At 36.5% G+C, this 18361-nt stretch overlaps 1 protein-coding gene across 3 annotated transcripts in view; it reads left to right on the forward strand.

Annotated features, from left to right (window-relative positions):
* The first annotated feature begins 6178 nt into the window (after positions 1-6178).
* LOC129371910 (EGF-like repeat and discoidin I-like domain-containing protein 3) overlaps positions 6179-18361 on the forward strand; it is a 124168-nt gene continuing 111985 nt past the window's right edge. The window contains exons 1-2 of one of the 3 annotated variants that reach the window (XM_055048767.1): positions 6179-6370; positions 6496-6582. In XM_055048767.1, the coding sequence (XP_054904742.1) occupies positions 6519-6582 (64 nt within the window). In that variant the 5' untranslated portion in view covers positions 6179-6370; positions 6496-6518. Of the gene's footprint in view, positions 6583-18361 lie in introns of all 3 variants that reach the window. The other 2 variants (XM_055048768.1, XM_055048769.1) reach the window with 2 other exon arrangements.

Here is an 18361-nt window from a genome sequence, read left to right on the forward strand (position 1 = left end):
GCCTGTCTACTTACATGCCAGTAGGTGAACACTGACAGAAGCAGAGGTTTCACTGCAACAGTATTAAGGATTTACAGTAAGAAAAATCTGGCAAATAATCACTACTAATTAAAAATAGGTGTGCATCCATTGTTGGCTGTTTCATTTAAGGTAAGGTCATTTTATTTATATAGCACATTTTCAGCAACAAGGCAATTTAAAGTGCTTTACATTAATTAAAAGGGAATACAACAAAAATAAGAAGCCAAAAGAAAGAGTAAAAGTAGAAAAAGAATCTAATAATGTTGATTCAAAGTATATAAACTAGATACTCATGTCTCTGTATTAAGCCTATAATAAGGTAACCTGTCCAGGCTGCACCCTGCATATTCCTTGATGGTATATTGGATAATCTCCATTCTCCACCTCACTCCGGAAGAAGACAAAGAGAAAACATCAACTTCCTGCTTTGTAATTTTAGAGGTTTTTCAGTAAAGTTCAGCATTTCATTTACAAGCACATAGAGCTTGTTCCATGCCAAAAGAAATGCACCCCAAAAAGGTGTTTATATTGACACATTTAAATATGATGACTTGCACATCACTTCACAACATAGCTAGCCTTTATCTAGTGATTGTTCAGGAGAATAAATGTTAGATTTTGTGTTCAGTGTAAGGTAAAGAAATTAATTCAATAGAAGCTGATATGTCACTGTATTATGCATGCAGCAGAGAATGAGGAAATCACTGTAGAGTAGAACATTAGAAAAACATACCTGACTTTCTTACCAACCCAGTCACATATTATGATTTCTGGCAATTTATTCCATCTGAAACAATGTTTTCTGGGTCCAGAGAATTGAGACAGAGCCTTTGACAAACATTGATACTCTGGAGACGTTTTAGTGGAAGGGGCTGAAACAAACAATAAAGCTGTTATGGGATGGTCACACTGTGGAAATTGTTCTTCGGTCGGCATCTCAAACTCTTAAGAGGTAGCAGAAAGATTTTTTGTGTTTCTTTTGCTATGTACACAATTATTATATATTATTTGTTACAATTTATGATTAGAATTTAGATTTTTATTGACTGAAAAACATTTAAAAATGAAGCTGCTTCTCTGACTTTCAGTTCACATGAATATCATGCTTTTATTCTGAATATCACAGCGATGGGTGCTAACATAATAAAACTGTATTACTAATGAAGCTCTAATGTTAGTATTCTACATGTTTGCTTCAGGAAAAGCACAATCCTAAGTGGAATGCCAAAGAGAGAAAAACATGAGCTGATGCCAGCTCTATCCGTCACCTGGGACTAACAGAAAACAGACGAGAGAAACGAACAAGGCTGGTAGGGCAACATAACTCTGCTTGGTGTCCCAATGCTCTGAACGGAGGGAAGAAGAAGCTACAAAGCAATATTCTCTTTGGAATTAATTTACTGTCTCGTCTCCAAGAGCATCTAATTTAGAGTTGCTTGCCTTCCTTTCTGGATCAACATACCCTTTGCTCTCTGTCTCCTTCATCGTCTTCATCTGTCTCCTTTAGTATCTTGGGTCTAACTGCTCTATGACATCCTTTCCCTGTTTCCACCTCTGCATTCCCCCTACTAGTATCTTTCATTCTGTTCCTGTGGTTTTCATTAGGACATCTGTTGGAGCTATAGAGACAAAGAAAGAGGCACTGCAAGAAGAAGCAGGAAATGTGTGAGATAACAGAAGGTGTGAGTAGATATGGGCTTGTTAGAAGGAAAGGGGATCAGAAGGAAGAGGGAACATACTGTTGGAAAGCGTTTCCTACTAATAAGCCTAATAAGAGACAGTCCTAATTAAATCCTGAGGAGTGCGTAGATTTCAAGGCAACATTGCCTTTATTGAAAGCCTTTATTCTCCAAATTGGTTTCAATCCAATGTCAATTCATTATTTTTTTTCTAAATGGTGCTAAAATCTTTTTTATGTGGATAAAAGAATTAAATGTTTTATGCTTCACAAAGTGAGAATTATTGCCAGGCAAGATGGATTTGCCACTCTTTTTCCAACTCAAACTTTTACCAGAAATTAAACATAACTTGCAATAAAAACAGCAGTAAATGAGTCATTGAGAAGGTCACTGTGATTTTCGGACTGTTGCTCATCCTAAATGCTTCCCTGTGGTCCAAATGAAGATGGATGTGAGAAAAGAGGGTCCAAATCTCTGCCTTTCACAAAAGCCAGAGGAGGCACAAGGGTAGAAGAGGCAAAAATGAGCACAAAATAGAACTAATTGTAACTGGGATTTACAGATCACAGTTATAGCTTCTGCATTTGCTGCATAAGGTGGCAATGAGGGAGAAAGTTAAGGGGCTTTTTCTCAGCCTCACCAGCTTTGATGCCATTGGCTAGTTTTCTTTGATCTTTATTCTCCATTTCTCAACTGTTTTTCTCTTTGTTGTAGGCTCCTTGTAAACTAATGAGGTACTTTGTTTCAGTTTCATGATTATTATGCACACTTATGATTTCTTTCAACAGCTGGATTCTAAACCAGATCTGGACGACTTCATTGGCAAAACATGGCATTTTAATGTATGTCTTTATATTCTGGAATCACACTCCATGAACCTTTTCTTTTCTACAGCAATACAGTTCAATGTATTTGTTGGCAATATGTGGCCAGTAGTCCATAAGAGTACATTTTAAAGTATTTCAATGTAGCTTTTGCAGAACTTTTAGGGTTACTGTACTGATAGAAGGTGAGTTTTCAACACAACCTCGGGTGTTTGGCAGCCTTTAACAGTTTTTCTCTACTTTCTTGAATTTAATTCTATATTTACCTATATTCCCAAAAGCTTTGACCGATTTCCCAGTCCCTCCGAAGGCCCTGTCCCATGATGCTCCTACAACTGTATGATGTATTGAGGATACTGTGCAATTTCAACATGTTTGTTCTGTCCCCTAAATAAAGTTACATGTTGTCATGTAACTTGTAAACAGATTTCATTTGGATGACATTTTAATATATATGTATTTATTTACATTTTCATTTTCAATATTAATAATCCATAGTAATTTTCTTTTTCCTTTTGTAGAAATTGCCAGCTCCAATCAGAATCAGGTTGCAGGGTGACACAGGAAATGGAAACCATGGTGGGTGGTGTTTTGGTTGTAGGAATTTCATTAACATGATATTAGAGTTGAGTATACCTTCCTCATATGATTTATTAGTCTCGGCCAGCTGCATAGCTCTTTATCTACATTAAATCCTAGGACACTTGATGTATTAAATGATTCATGATGATGAGCTTGGACACACCTCAAGGTCAGACTGATAACATCAGGATGTTGGATGATGACATCAGTTTAAAGGAGACATTATATATTCTTAGTTTAAGAGTTGACATACTTTCTTCAGACCCTGTTAAAGACAAAAGATTTACAGTACCACCTATCAATGTTTCTTTAAAGTCTGTTTCAGGGTACAGAGTGACAAACTCTGCCCAGCTCTTTTCTATGATGCAGTTTTACAAGCTGCATAATGGAAAAGTAAGAAAGTTGGTTTTGAATATTCACTTTTGTTGAGCAAAGTTGTATGAAGAGTTGTTTAAGGAAGAGGTTGGAGATAGATCATAAGTGGGCTTATAAATGAATAGGCCTAACAATAATTTTGTTATTTACACTTATTTGTGATTGAAGGGTGTTCATTTCTTGTAAATAGTCTGTTTTTTTTTTTGTTGCACTTATGTTCACACATGTCTTGTACATTTCTCTTCTCTAAATTAACGTGGCTGCACATTACATTTAACTGCTATGTTATGTTTTAATAATTTCTAGGTAACATTGTCATTAAATGTGTCTTTATTGTAGAGTCGCATATGCTTTTTTTTCATTTGAATGTACTCACATACCTTAAGTTATTGCTCTGAAACACAGTGGGAATTGTAAAATGAGAATGCAAGCAAATTTACTGAGAATATGCTGGCATTAACTTTGACCACTACTGACTTTTCTGGTGTATCACCTGATGGCACAAAAGACAAGCACAGTCAATTACATCTCAATTGTTCTATTATCAGTTATATAGCTGGCAAAGCTTCCTCTCCACCACAGAGGCACAGCTAACATGTAGCTTTGTAAAGCTGGCATTCATTGTGACTCCTCAGTGTTTTGACACTTTGACTGGGATACAAACAAACATGTTAAAACATTGATCGATGCTGTGGTAGACAATTATCTCCTACATGCTGTTAGGCACAATGACAGCACAGTTAATGTTTTTTTTTTTTTTTTTAAAGAGTCAGGTGCCTTTAATGACACAAGGACAGCATTTCCAGTAAAGCCATCTGTCTAACAGCAAGATAAAATGGTAAAATAAATAAATAAATATTGATAGTAAATATTGATTTCTCTTTTTATCTTTTTCTTGCTACAACTGTCCACACTATTATTGTTAATAGTGTGTAGGAGTATTCCTGGCTGTTTTGCAGAGACAGAAGAACCAAGCTGCAGCCAACATCAGTTTGCTAACTGTGAATAAACACTTTTTTCTGATAACACGTCTTCAAAGAAACAAAATTATCACTTTCTATAGTTAGCATCAATGTGTTACTCCAGGTTAACTCAGTCAGAGACCTTGTAAAGAATCCAAGCATCCACTATTCATGTGAGCTATGATGTGCTACCTTTTTATTCCTTAAATATACTTGCTATGTTATTTGGCTGACAGATTAATTTAGATTGGAAACTGAAAATTGCGAGGTGTGATATATTGCTCAAGAGCACTTTCACATTAAACTGCATTGTAGTGGATCCAGAGGCAGAGGGTACCAAACGAGAAGTCTACTCAGGAAGCTCTGTCTTCCTCAGTCAGAATCCTTTAGATTAAAAAGTAATTGATGAATCAATTACTTTATGTTTACAAGAGCACTGTAAAAATGTTTTGTACCTACAAGGCATAATAAATGTTCTGATTACATCAACTAATATTTACAGTATGTCCATTGGTTAAAGAATAGAGCAACATTCCATGAAGGGCTGTGAGTAAACTGAGCAGAAGAAATTTGATGCTTTTGGAGTTTCCTGCAGCTGAAGATATGTCCATTCACACATGGAGAGAGTGCGATGGGACAGGAGAGCCCAAATATTTTTATTTAATGAGTGGATGCACCTTTGGAGAGTTAAAGTAACGACTCTTGGAAATCAAAATTTATAGATTCATAACCCAGGGCTGTGTCACAGTTGAGCCTCAGTGTTGGTAGAGTGGCATTTTTTTCTAGATTTAACTAAGATTGAGAGTTTTATCCCCATGTCAAACTGTGCTTCAGCACCCACATTGACCCTGATGTGCTCACTGATGTGTGACTGTGGCAAAGAAAGCGCTACATATGTGTCAAGCAGAGCTATGCAGCGACTACCCTGTTGAAAATGTACCATTAAATAACCTTTTCACCCAATAAACATAATATTGTAGAGCAAAAATAATGAAAGCCTAACCTTTAACTTATGTTATTTATTTGTTTATTATAGATAAACCTCTATTATTGGTAGATGTGGAAAAAAAAAAGTTCATGTAATGATTATGAAATGTTTAAGATACTGCATTCCATTAATATTGGTTTTAAACAGCCAAAAAATTACTATCTGAAAGTCATGAGTGAACTGTAGACTCAAGTGACCAGGAAATGTTTTATTCTGATCTCTTGATGTCCAACTTAACCTTTTTGAATTGTCGTCCCAGTTTTCTATTGTTACTTAATTGAAGTGTAGCTTATTGCTCTTCTGCCACTGTGACCCATCTTTTCTAAAGTTCCTTACTGTGCATTCACAGCACAATAAGGCTGTCTGGCTTTTGATTCCAAACACCGTGGCTGTAACAGGAGGTTCTTTGAGATGTTTTTGCCTTTTATTGTCTGTGACCTCTGGCATTATGTTGTTTTTTTTCCATTATTTTTCCAGAAGTCGCTCAGAGCACCATTTGTGAAAAAACAAAAAAAAAAAAACAACAAACAAACAAACAAAGAAACATCTCCATATTGTTGTGAATTACAGCAAAAAAACAAAAATGCACGGTTCAAACACCCAGGTTGGAATATTTATTTATTTCCATTGCAGATTTTAGATACAGTATTTAGCATTATGTTCCTTCATCGGCTTTTATTTTGTAGATGCAGATCGGAAGTAGCGACTCTCGCGACACCCGAGGGCTTGACGGCAGATGTCCGGGAGCGCGGGGCGCACACGTCGCTCTCTTCACCACATCTCACCACTGCGGTAGGATCGGGGTGGCATCAGCAGAGGAGCAGACGGCAGGCAGCCAACACAGTTCACTTGTTCCCGCTCCGCGCAACCCCAGAGGCGACTTTATCACTTAGGAGGTACTTTTCCCTTGAAAGGACATACAACAGCAGCATCTCCCAGGTTTGTCCCTGCAGCCTGGCGAGAGCGAAGGAAGGAGAAGTTTTGATCGTGTGATTTGTGTGTGTGTTGTTTTTTTTTTTGTTTTGTTTTTTATTTTTTAACCACAATCCCTGTAACCTTGGAAGACTCACCTGGTTGCTGTGCGAGGATGGGACCGCTACTCCCTTTCATCGTGTTGTGTTTGAGCGCCGCTGTCCCGCACCGTGTGAAAGGTGAGTGGAAGAGTGAAGCTGTCATTACCTCATTTTGCGTTATTCGAGTCGAAGTAAGAGACCGTGTGCAAGATAGATTAAAAGTGCTTAGCATTTTAATTAAGATGCACAAAACGGCATGTGGGTCCATATGGTTTGCAGCACCCTGCATGGACGTTGTGTTAATATATGTACGCACGTTCACGACCCATTAGTTAATGGGGTTACATGTGTTTCTAGGACACTTTTGATGCGGTCAGAAGGATAAAAACATTTCTTTATCCACGCATATTTTTACTAGAGGGATGTTTACCGCGTCAGGCGCACAGAGTTCATATAAAAATGGGTATTTCTGCTCTCCCTTCCCTAAATGTGCATCAGCTGCCTGTCTGGATAAAGTATGCTGAGCGTTCAGGTTTACCTGCCTCTACTAGACGATCACCCCCTTCTCTTTAACCAGCTGGTTTCTGAGAAAATGAAGACAGATAAATTAAAACAGAAAATATTGCAATTGGAACAGAGAAACTACCAAAATGAGAATAAATTGCTCCTTCCTTGGTAGCTACAATATTATTGACCAGGATGACATCACAAAAAGGTCAATTAGGCACTTTACATCTAACCTGGAGTTTTAGCATTAACAGCCAGACTATCTTCCCGACAGAGGAAATTGCTACCTGCTTATAGATTGACCTATACACTTTAATATCCATTACAAATCAATCCACCTCCTCTTCTCCTTTTAAGCTTTCCATTCTTTGGATGTTGGGAATGTTTAGGCTTTTGCCTGCCTTAATATTGTTCACGGTCAGCACAAAAGCAGAATACCTGTGGGATAGTATGTGAGGAAAACAGTCTGCAATTGCGCTAATGGAAGTGGGTCATGCCATCCTCCTTGTCTCTATCCATTTAACGACACACTTGCCTCAGGAGTCACACATGTCAGGCAGACCTCGGTCTCTAAACAAGGAGTCTGCCTCGAGCAGACTTTCTAAGGCTCCCAGAGCCACGGTGTCAACTCAGTGTCAACCGTTGCAAAACATAATACTCCCTGGTAGACTGGCAAAATGAGTCTGGAGGAGAAGAACAGAGCTCTGGTGCTTTGGGGCGACTTGTTCCAAGGCTCGGAGAGTTAAAAATATACCTTGGCGGTACCTTAATTAATCCCAGTAAAATATTTTGACATTATGAAGTGGAATTCATCTAACTAGCTTTAAGCCAAAATGAGAGTCTCACAGTATGATAACCTTGAGTAAAAATATGTAGGTTTCCTGGTATTTAGACACAAAAAAATGTTTTGCATTATTGTTTCTTTTTAAAACAGAAAATCAACTATTTTTCATACAACTGCTAAAATGTAGCATTCTGTTGGATTCAAACCTTTGAAAAATTGATGTTTTCAGAAAATGAACATTAATCAAAGTCACATGCTCTGTTTGATAATTTTAATCAGAAATGTGGCAATGACACATCAGAAACAGGGTTATTAATAGTTACACTAGGAAACAAAAATGTCTAAAAATGGAGATGTGATGATATAATGCTATCTTCTTGGGTCATAAGTGCCACTTTACAGACATTCAGCTCTTAATTGGGCATCTGCAGTTTCAAATGTAGGTAAAGCAAATTTAATTGTATCATTTCTTCACCAAGTAATTCAAAGTGCTTTACAAGATAAAGGGTAAAGGTTTTTCTCACAACTCAGTGTTTTAGGGAGTTCATTTTAGAGCTTAGGAGTGCAAGAACTTAATGTTACCTCCTGCTGTTTTGAGGCAGCCCTGATTAAACCAAGTAAAAAGATCTCTGAATACCATAGGTGTCTAGATACCTGTGAGAAATTCACTGTTGATGCTCTTGGCTTATCGTCCAATACTCAGCACTCAAAATCACTAGATAGGATGCACTTCTTTCATGTCCATGCTTGTGTTTTATGCAACCACGCACATTTCCAATTGACCAAATTTGTCTTTTTTGAAAGCAAAAATGTAGAAGTTGTGCCTTTTGCTTGCTGACCAGTGGAGGAGGGGCACCATTGTTTAAAGCCGTTTTCTGATCAAGTTTAAAGAACAAACGAAAATCAATCTGGCATCTCAGTAAAATGCCTTTAAAAAGTTGAAGTGCTGAAACAAAAGTCTGTCATCTGCTGATGTACGTATGTCCAAGGAATGTTCGTGATACAAGATAAAATTTTCTTGAAGAAACATTGCCTGTAACATCAGATTGAGTCCCAGAAACCCTATGTAGACCGAGGAAACGTTTCACGTATCCGCAGTCATTACTCAATGATAGGTGGTGCCTTCAGAGATAGCCCAAAAAACAAACACTATTGGTGGTGTCACACAGTGCCACTGAAATAAATTGATGTGCCAGAAACATCGCCCCCCCAGGTAAAAACAGACTGCATTGTTCCAAGTCTGTGCGCAATACATCACATAGTCTGGTTGCTGGTGCTGACTCTCACACATTGTTTGGTATTCTGCCTGTCAAGCTTGGACAAAGCACAGGGTTGCACTCAGTGTGTGGAAATGTAAGATGCTCTCCTCTCAGTACAAAGACCTAATGGAATTTTTCTTGTTTTCAATTTGGGTCGTTTTGTAATAATGTACAATTGAAGGCTTTTAGGCAAATGGTAAGCCATCTTGATTAGCAGTGTAATTGTCCACATTCAATGAATTATGATTAACGGTAATGTTGCTAATTTGTTTTGGTCAATGGATTCACTCTGAAACAGACAAACTTTTTCAACCTTTTCACATTCAGTCAGAAATGTCATCGCTAGAATACCAAATAGCCGCTTTCAGCTTAATTCTGGATGGATTTTCAAATTCAGTTTAGTTCAAAATTACTTTATTAATCCAAGAGTGAAATTAAATGTTATGATTTACATGATCCAAATTTCTTCAAAAAGGGGTTTATGCACTGATGGCCGTTGGGTAGTGATGATGATGACCAATGGAAACAATGATTTGAAGTTCCTCCTTTTCGCCGTCTTCCTTACTTTTCTTTTCTGAATCTATGGTTCCATTTTTTAGGGTCTTTTTGGGATACCACACATCAGAAGCAAAATGGCGTTTCATATATCGATCTGCATAATGTTGGCACTATTGTAAAACATTCAGTGTTCTGTTGAAGTGAAATGCTGCTATGCTTCCAATGTATGGTGTACTAAAAAATAAAACAAAACAAACAAGAGTAATTGTATATCTTGTTGAATGTGTGAATACAGACCCTGTTACTGGACTTCAGTTTTATCAGATTGTTGACACTTCTGAGTAGGAGAGTCTTGAAAAAGATTGGTTTGACATGCCTTTGTTGGCACCTACCAAATACTGCCACTGAGAGTTATTACATGGGAAAAAATAAGGCTTTATTTTTGATGTGTGCTTTATGCTGCCAAGTCCATCCATCCATCAATCCATCCACCCATTATGCTGAATTCAGCTAATAGGAAGCTGATCTAGTTGTTTTATTTGTTGGATTTTGTTTTTTTTTATGACAGAACAAAACATTGCAAGCATTTCTGCAGTGAAGAACTTAAACCATCTAAACATCTCCTGCTCTTTTCTACCACCAGCTGCGAACTTGACATCAAAATATTTACACTTGTATGAGGCAGAGACAGACTCTTGACCCATAGGTTGTAGTGCACTTCTTTCCAACTGAGAACCATGGCCTCAAGATTAAGCTGAACAAATAGGATTAATGCTGATTATATTTACCAAATAATTAGTAGTTGTTGTATTTAACAATTTGTATTCTGCACTTCCCTGAACAGTGAGATATGACTTTGTTTACTATTTAATTGCTAATTCTTGAATACATATACAGCTAATAGAAATTTATCTGAAACTTTGTTACATTTCTTGGCCTGTGCAAGTTCTGGCTGAACTTTGGGTTACGACTTGCAAACTCTGTCCAATATGCCCTTCATCCTGGTTTTAAATGCAGCAATCTTCAATTATGGAATAAAGGTCAGGACTTTGTCAGATCACCATCCCTGATAACCGCAGGAATCAATGTGACTCAGTAGAGACCATCCTGTGCATATGGAAAGTCCTGCATAGGAAACAGTGAGGCACTGACATGGGCTTAAATTATTTTGGGATATATTTGCGGAACTTAATTGGGCTATTCATCGTCCATGCACATGTTCCTTAATCCCCTTAATATTTGACGGTGAGGTCATTTGTCTCTTATGGTGACAAGTTAATGGATAAAGTGCTACTTATGTCGTGATGTAGTCAGACCTCCGCTGTCCTGCCTACATTTCATGCTCGACTTAATAGGAGGGCACTAGGGGACGGTTATAGGGGATTCAAGGACACTCATTCGAAGAGCTTTAATAAAGGTATGACACGAAGGTGACAGTGTTGGTTGAAATATATTCTTTAAATCAACACAGCTTCATGTTAGATTTTGGAATGAAACTAAATCGGTATGTGAATATTTTTGCTTTATCTTTCTATCTTATTTAACCTCTAGTAATTGAGTAAGCACGTCACTAGTCCACAGTCCCTTTCGAAATGCTATGCTGGGCTTCAGGCTCATTTCTCGCTTTTTAAGGTAACTTGAAGCTTATCAGTTCCACGTCTGTACATCAGAGAATGGAAAAAGGAGAAATGTTTAAACTCCTCTCATGGAAGAAAAGGCTTATAGGCAGTAAAAATAGCTTCTTTTCAGGCACAACTCTTCTTGTTTTTTCCCCCTTTCAAATCATTATCTGCTCTTATTCACACGAGTCTGGAAACATTGATTGTAAAACTGTTCAGACATGTTAAAAGTATCATTTACTGAAAGCAGCAGGCAGCATTATAATGGTGGGTTTAAGCTGTGATTTTATTTTATTTTTTCTCCCCAGCATTATATTAAAGCTGGTGTCAAAATTCAAACTGTGGCTCTGCCAGGAAAAAGAGGACCCCTGAAAATAGTAAAAAAGATTATACAAGTCCTCTTTTTGTAGTGTCAGTTCATGTTGAGTGTACATTAGTTGTTCTGCTAAGAACATGGAGCAGCCTATCATCTCCTAGCTCAAGCTTTCATAAGACCACACACTGGTTTTAAGTAATCCCACTGGGTCGTGATAAATGACTCAACTGTGAGAAGGCTCACAGTGTGTGTTTAGCGAAAAAAGAAAACAGATGATAAGTTTTATATATCCCTGTCTGAAATATATGCACTCTGGAAATCTTCGTGTACAGCTTTGCTTGTTCAAATAAAATATCCAGATTGTAAATACCAACAATACAGATTAGTTTGAGTTTAGTGGTCAACAGTAACACTTGTTTGTGAAAGCCTAAATTCAAAGTAAAGTCCCCAGAGCGACCGGACAGAAGCATTAGTTTCCACATAGGATGAAATATCAATAGAAACAGAAATACCTTTTATTGCCCCACAGTGGGGACATTTCTGACAATGGGGAAATGTCTGCTCAAATATCAGTATTCTCCCCTTCATAAGCTAAGTTACACTTTTTTAACTGCTTTATTTTTATAATCTTAAAGATATCAACATTTTCAAAAGCTCACCACAAATTCATCACAAGATAGCACTTTCTCTGTCAGAGGGTTGAGTCCATTCTCTCAGTTTGAGCTGAGAAATCAAATACATTGCAGTTTTTACATCACATTTTGCTTTATTTTTTACGGAGCCCCCTAGGGAACATGGGGATTTTTTTTTTCTTTTGCGTTCCCTCGCAAAGCCTTTTGCGAAGGGACACAATACTTTCGCGTTACCTCGCAAAACCTTTTGTTTTGCGAAAGGACGCAAAAGTTTTGCAAGGGAACGCCAAAAAAAAATTAAAAATTCTCAATGTACCCTAAGGGGCTCCATAATTCTTAACTCTGTGATAAATATGACATTTTTCTGTCTATTTATTGTTATCAGGCATGGCCTGGTTACTAATATCAAGACACAACAAAGAATTAAAAAGTTAGTAAATAATTTATCAAACTGTTTTCATGGCTTCCAGTCCTTTCAACAAAATGTCAAAGTGCCAGGGTGAACACAAGCTCTTAAGCTCAGTGGAGCCGAGAAGATTGCTGCCCTGCTCCTCTCTGACCAGTTGCTGTGCACTGCCAATCAGCTGGCTCAAGGAGGACATTTTCCTCTGACTTACGACATAACAAATTCACCTGCTCATAGAGGGAAGTTAGAAATGTTTCCAAAAGCACATCAAAGCTGCAGTTGACTAGCTATGAATAATTAATTGACGCAGAGTCAAGGACCCAGTCCTGTGGGCTTCCTTAGGCAGACAATTGATCACTAATTGTTATTATAGAGACATCAGCTCTATATTGACTGTATTTTGATATAATTATAATCAAATAATGTCCTTTATGAATGAACTTGAATCAGTTTGACTTAGTCTCATTACTTTGATTGTATCGTTGTAAATTGGATTTATGTATTCCTATATATTTGGATATGAATTAGACCTGTGATACAATATATAAAATTTAGCAAAATAAAATAAAATCTAACATTTAAAAATACATTGAATTGAATTGTAAAAGACCTAAATAAGGAGCAAAATGGCAAACCTGTATAATTATTGACTCAATGCATCTAGTATCCTGTTTTTTGTTTTAAAATAATGATAAAATCTAAATGTATGAGAAAATATCTTTACTGTAATCCCTATGTAGGCAGCAGCTAAAATAATTCCAGCTTTTTGTTTCATCTAAAGTGTGTTAATTCATGCTGCCATTGAAGCATGGTGAAAACTACTCTGTTATCAGCACATAAGAATCTCATATATGCAACTAATGCTAAAACAGACACTTCTTCAACAGTTTTACCCATTGTGTCTAAAATACATAAATTACACTGAAAGACATTGTTTTAGCTGCCAGTCGGGATGAAGACTGATTGGAAACATGGGAAGAATGAATGGATCTGACAGGAGGCATGAAAGCAGAGATGAGACAGAGAGTGAGTTCTTATTCTAAAGTGTTGCGGGAGTTAGTTGACAAAAAATAAATAAAATAGGGCCCTGGTCTGTCAGTGGTACAGAGTGATGTGAAGTCTTTAACAATGATGAAGTATTTTTCCATGCTTTTTTAGTGCTTAGACCTTTTTTTTTTTTTTTTTAGGCTTGTTCCTGTCAGTGTCACTGAATATTTTCGTAATTATTTTCAGATTAGTTTAAGTTTTTCACAGTGATGTGTACACTGTTGGGCACAGATATTGGCACTCCTAATAAAAATGCATGAACATTCTTAAAGTGAAATAAGACTCTCATATCATATCCAAACCTACAGAGAAAAAGAAAAGCCATGGATACTAATTAAAAGTTTCTGAATCTCTGATTATCCTAAAATGTAATGCATAAATTGAAACAGTGCTTCGATTTTACTTGGAATTTATTTTAAAGGAGTTTGTTGAATTTCTACTTTGGCGCAAAAAACACAGAGATTGAAAGAGATTGTGAAGAAACTCAACATAATTAGTCCAACCATTTATAGTGCAAAGCATTCATAACATAACTCCTTTCATAAAACATTAAAAGATTCTATTTTTTTATAGCTTAGGAATTACATTAATGTAAACATAACTTTTTTGGTGAAGAGGATTGATCGTCTTTCATGATCAAGTGTGTGTCAAAGCATTAAGTTTGTTAACAACATAAATAATCATGGCAAGCACTAGGATGTATCCCAGCTGTTTCTTTATTTTATTTTGTTTATTTATTTGTTTTGCTGTAGGAGTGGTTGCTCAGAGCTCTGAGCCTGACTGATTTGTTGGAGTGGTGTCACTCCAGCGTCAGCCTTTCTTTATCAGTGTTTACCAGAAGTGTACCTTTTCATAACAGATCAATAAGCAGAATAACTGATTTTGGATTATAGTGCAGAACCACAGCAGCCTTTAAATCTGTGGAGGAGGGTAGCTACAGTTTAAGTTTTACTGGCTGAGTACTGCTTTGGGAAAGTGGGGTTAAAACTACACAGTAGCCTTTTCTGAGTTTATGCCCCACGCATAAATGGTTAGATGAGGCAAAAACCATTAAATGTTCCATGCTTAAACAGAAAGCTGGCTAAATTGGCACATTTTAGGGATGTTCTTCAGCTGTGAGGACATGAAGTCTTTTAGTGCTTGATGTGGGTTAGTATTATCCTTCCCATCTCTGAAATGTTCCTTTCCAAGAATACTTGACAGTTTTAAAGAGCTCTCAAGTGTCTAGGGATTTTTTTTTCAAACTTCTAATGATTTAAGATTTGGAAAGGATTTTTTTTTTCAAACGTTTGAAACCAAAGCTTGTAGAATTCTGCTTGTATTTATTACAAATATGCTGCAAATTTCATACATTGATGCATTGCCAGACCAAGTGGAAATTAAAGTCACAGCAGATAAATTTGGTTTGATATGATAAAGTTGGATTTTGCAACATCAACACATTTTTAGACATCTGATTTTAGCATGTGGGTGAAATTATCACTAACAATAGGAGATAAATAGATACAGGCCTCTAGATTCATTAAGTAAACATTGATCCCGGATCGATGACAGTTAATGGTCTTAACAGTTTTTTTTTTCTTTTCACATAGAAGGTCTCCCCTAAAATAAAGTTAAAATAAAGTTTGGACCATAACTTTATTGATGTGACAAACATATACAGAGTGTTTCAAGTATTCACTCCCCTCACAGAGAAATGTTTAATCCATCATCTGAAAATGGAAAGCAAATGTCACAACCGCAAACCTATCGGGACATTGCTGTCTCCCAAAACTGATAGATTCAGTTTGAATTTAATTTAGTTTCACTAATTCTGAACGAATGTCACCTCCAGGCACGACAAAACAAACGGCTCCAAATCAAGGAGAGGATTAATCACAAAAATCACATAGTAACTGTAAAGGAGCGGAAAAGATCCATATGTTAGAGGGGAGGGCAAATGTCATTTGTGCTCTCCACAAATCTGGTCTTTATGGAAAAGTGGCAACAAGAAAGTTATGATTGAAAGGATGTTATGAGAAGCATTGGCTGCAAATGAACACAATAGTTTATTTGTAACAAAAATTAAACTTAAAAAGAATATATTAATTTAATCTCATTCTACAATTATGGATTATTTTTACTCCATCACACAAAATCTTGATAAAGAACAAAGTAGTTCCTGGTTATCATGTGACAAAAATATAGAAGAGTTCAAAGAATGTAAATACTTTTGCAAGATACTGTTGGTGTTTTAACTTATCTTTCAGCTAATGGTGCCGGATGCCGGCTATGCATCTGTGATTTTGTGTGTGTGCACTTCTGCGTGGGTCTCTGTTTGCAGAGTTTGAAGATGTAACCCAGAAATGTCATTGCAGAAAGTTAAGGCAACAATTCAGACTGTTTTTGCACATTGCTGATGTGAATCTATACTTCTCTCATTTTCAAAAGCACAAAGAAAAAAAAAAACCCAAAAAAACACTTTTATTTATCATGCCAGCCAGATGAGTTTTTCTGATATTTCTTTTAAATAAACTCCATTTTGAATTGAAAGCTCTGGTGGAGCCTTGTGCTTTATCTTAAATATAGATAAGCCTCTGATGTGTTTTAAGGAGGTGTATTTAGGGTAATGGCATACCAACTGAGAGGTGAAGTGCAGTGTTTAGGCAAATATCTTCAGCCCAGATGTTTTAAATTACCCCGTGGGATGCATGGTGCCAGAGAATGAGAAAGGTAAAAGGCTGTGAATCAGGAGGAAAATGTACTCTAATGTGGAATTCAACGGACAGAAAACAATCATCGACAAACATCAAAGTAGGAGCCATTCAAAAACTGTAAATTATTCTCCAGTGTGGAAAAAGAACCCGCCGGCATTTAGACGTTACAGCATCTTTTAGTATTAGAGTGCAGAAATGAACTTAATAACCTCTTTCTTCTTTTTCTTTATATATTTTATTTCAGTAATATTGTAAATTTTGTAGGCCTATACAATCCTTGGGAAAATAATAGGTAAGTAGTCATGTTCTTTTCCTTTTTTAAACAGAGGAATTTAGAGTTGTATAATTTTTGGGGGGAAGAAAAGGAACATGGGAAGGACAAAGTAAAATCATGCCAGACATTAGAGATGCTATTTTTTATTAGACTATATTCTGTTCTGCCCCAAGGCTTCATTTTGCTTCGACCCCGTAATATCACCAAGGGCAAGCTAAATTCTCTTGCAACCACCTGTGTAAGTCAGACCAATAAGTGATAAAACTCAAAGGAGTGGAATGAAGTGTTCCTCCCAGAAGAGAAGAAATGTCCAAGAAATGTAAAATGTGGTTTTACTAAAAGATCATACCTACAGAGAGTTCAACATAGTTTATGTAATTTCAAAGGTATTTTGTAAAAAGCGAATTCCACAGGGAAACTGCGGAAATATTTAATGGATTGCTGCTATTTTGGGTACAGTTGATGTGTTTTACCTCAGAGATGTAAGTCTACCCTCTTGAAACATCAGAAGGAAACATTTCAAAAAACACGTTAAGAAATGCATTTTTAGAGGTGCTGCACTAATTAGTACCAGTTTCATTTCTTTTATTGAACATGCCTTTATTTAATAGAAGTCCATATTGCCATATATTCTGCTAAGCTTCCCCGAGTTTTCTGAAGAACCGGCCCACAGTATTATGGACTATCATAAGAGTAGCCATGCAGTGATTCTCTATATTTTCATCCTTTGCTGCACAACTGACACACCCTCAAGTCAGTTGGGTTAATGTTGTCATTGAAGAAAAGCACACTGTTCCTGGCATGATCCTGGAAGTATTTAGTGAGCTTGTCACAAAAATAATTAATACAGTAGATCAGAAAAGGCCTTTTTCTGGCATGCCTTCTGAGCAGCTGATAGGTACGTAGAGACCATCTAATGGTTGTTATTTGTACTCAGTGACCCCAAGATGCTGTTGCACTACCAATATTTTTACTATAGAAACAGTTTTCAAGTATTATTATTTTTTTTATGAAAAAAATGTCATCCAAACCAACATAGCCCTGGAAAATGTGTTATGTTTAGTCTCTCTCCTCATTAAGCGTGAATCGTGTGGAAAAAAAAATTATTTGAAAAGCTGAGTTAAATCTCACAATCATTACCTCGGATTGATTTCTGCAAGGAAACATAAAAATAGACTCTAACAGCATGATGTAGGCTAATAAATCTTATAAAGTAAGAATTCATATCCAACCTAAAAGGAAAACTCAATACATGACAAATGCAGAAAGAGCCATTACTGATAATATTTCCATTTACAAATTGAATTATGTTTGCAAACCATTTTTTGCAACATGATGTTGCAAGTCACTGTTCCATTTTTAACAGTGTATTATCACTCTTGGTGGCTGTGGAAAAACTAAGCCGGGATTCGTGAAGATCAGCAATACATTTGAAATGTTTTCAAGTCTTTCCCATTTGGAATCGTTTCTAAAATAAATGAGCCTCCATGATCTGTCTATTTTGTGCCAATATGAGGGCCACTGGTGAATACATTGACTACAAACTGAGGTTTTTTTCTTAAATTATTTATTTCTCAGCAATTTCTTTTTGGCATTTTGTAGATGATTTAGTAACTAATAAGAGTTAATAGCGATAAGTCTTACATTTATTGGATGAGGAAACAGGAAACACAAAGTGTTTAAATGTTAATTGGAGTTCTATAGACCTCATACAAAGGTTTGATGTCATAATTATTGTATTGATTACTATATAAAATTAGTACATTTTCAAATAGAGTATTTATTAAGCCCTCTAATGCTAAGGTTTCTCTTTCTTCTTGTTGTTTGCTTCGAAGCTAAGTCTTTCCACGGTTTTGTCTGTGTATTATTTACGGATGTT

Source organism: Poeciliopsis prolifica, unplaced genomic scaffold, assembly GCF_027474105.1.
Source record: "Poeciliopsis prolifica strain line A6 unplaced genomic scaffold, Auburn_PproV2 SCAFFOLD028, whole genome shotgun sequence".
Lineage (NCBI taxonomy): Eukaryota > Metazoa > Chordata > Actinopteri > Cyprinodontiformes > Poeciliidae > Poeciliopsis > Poeciliopsis prolifica.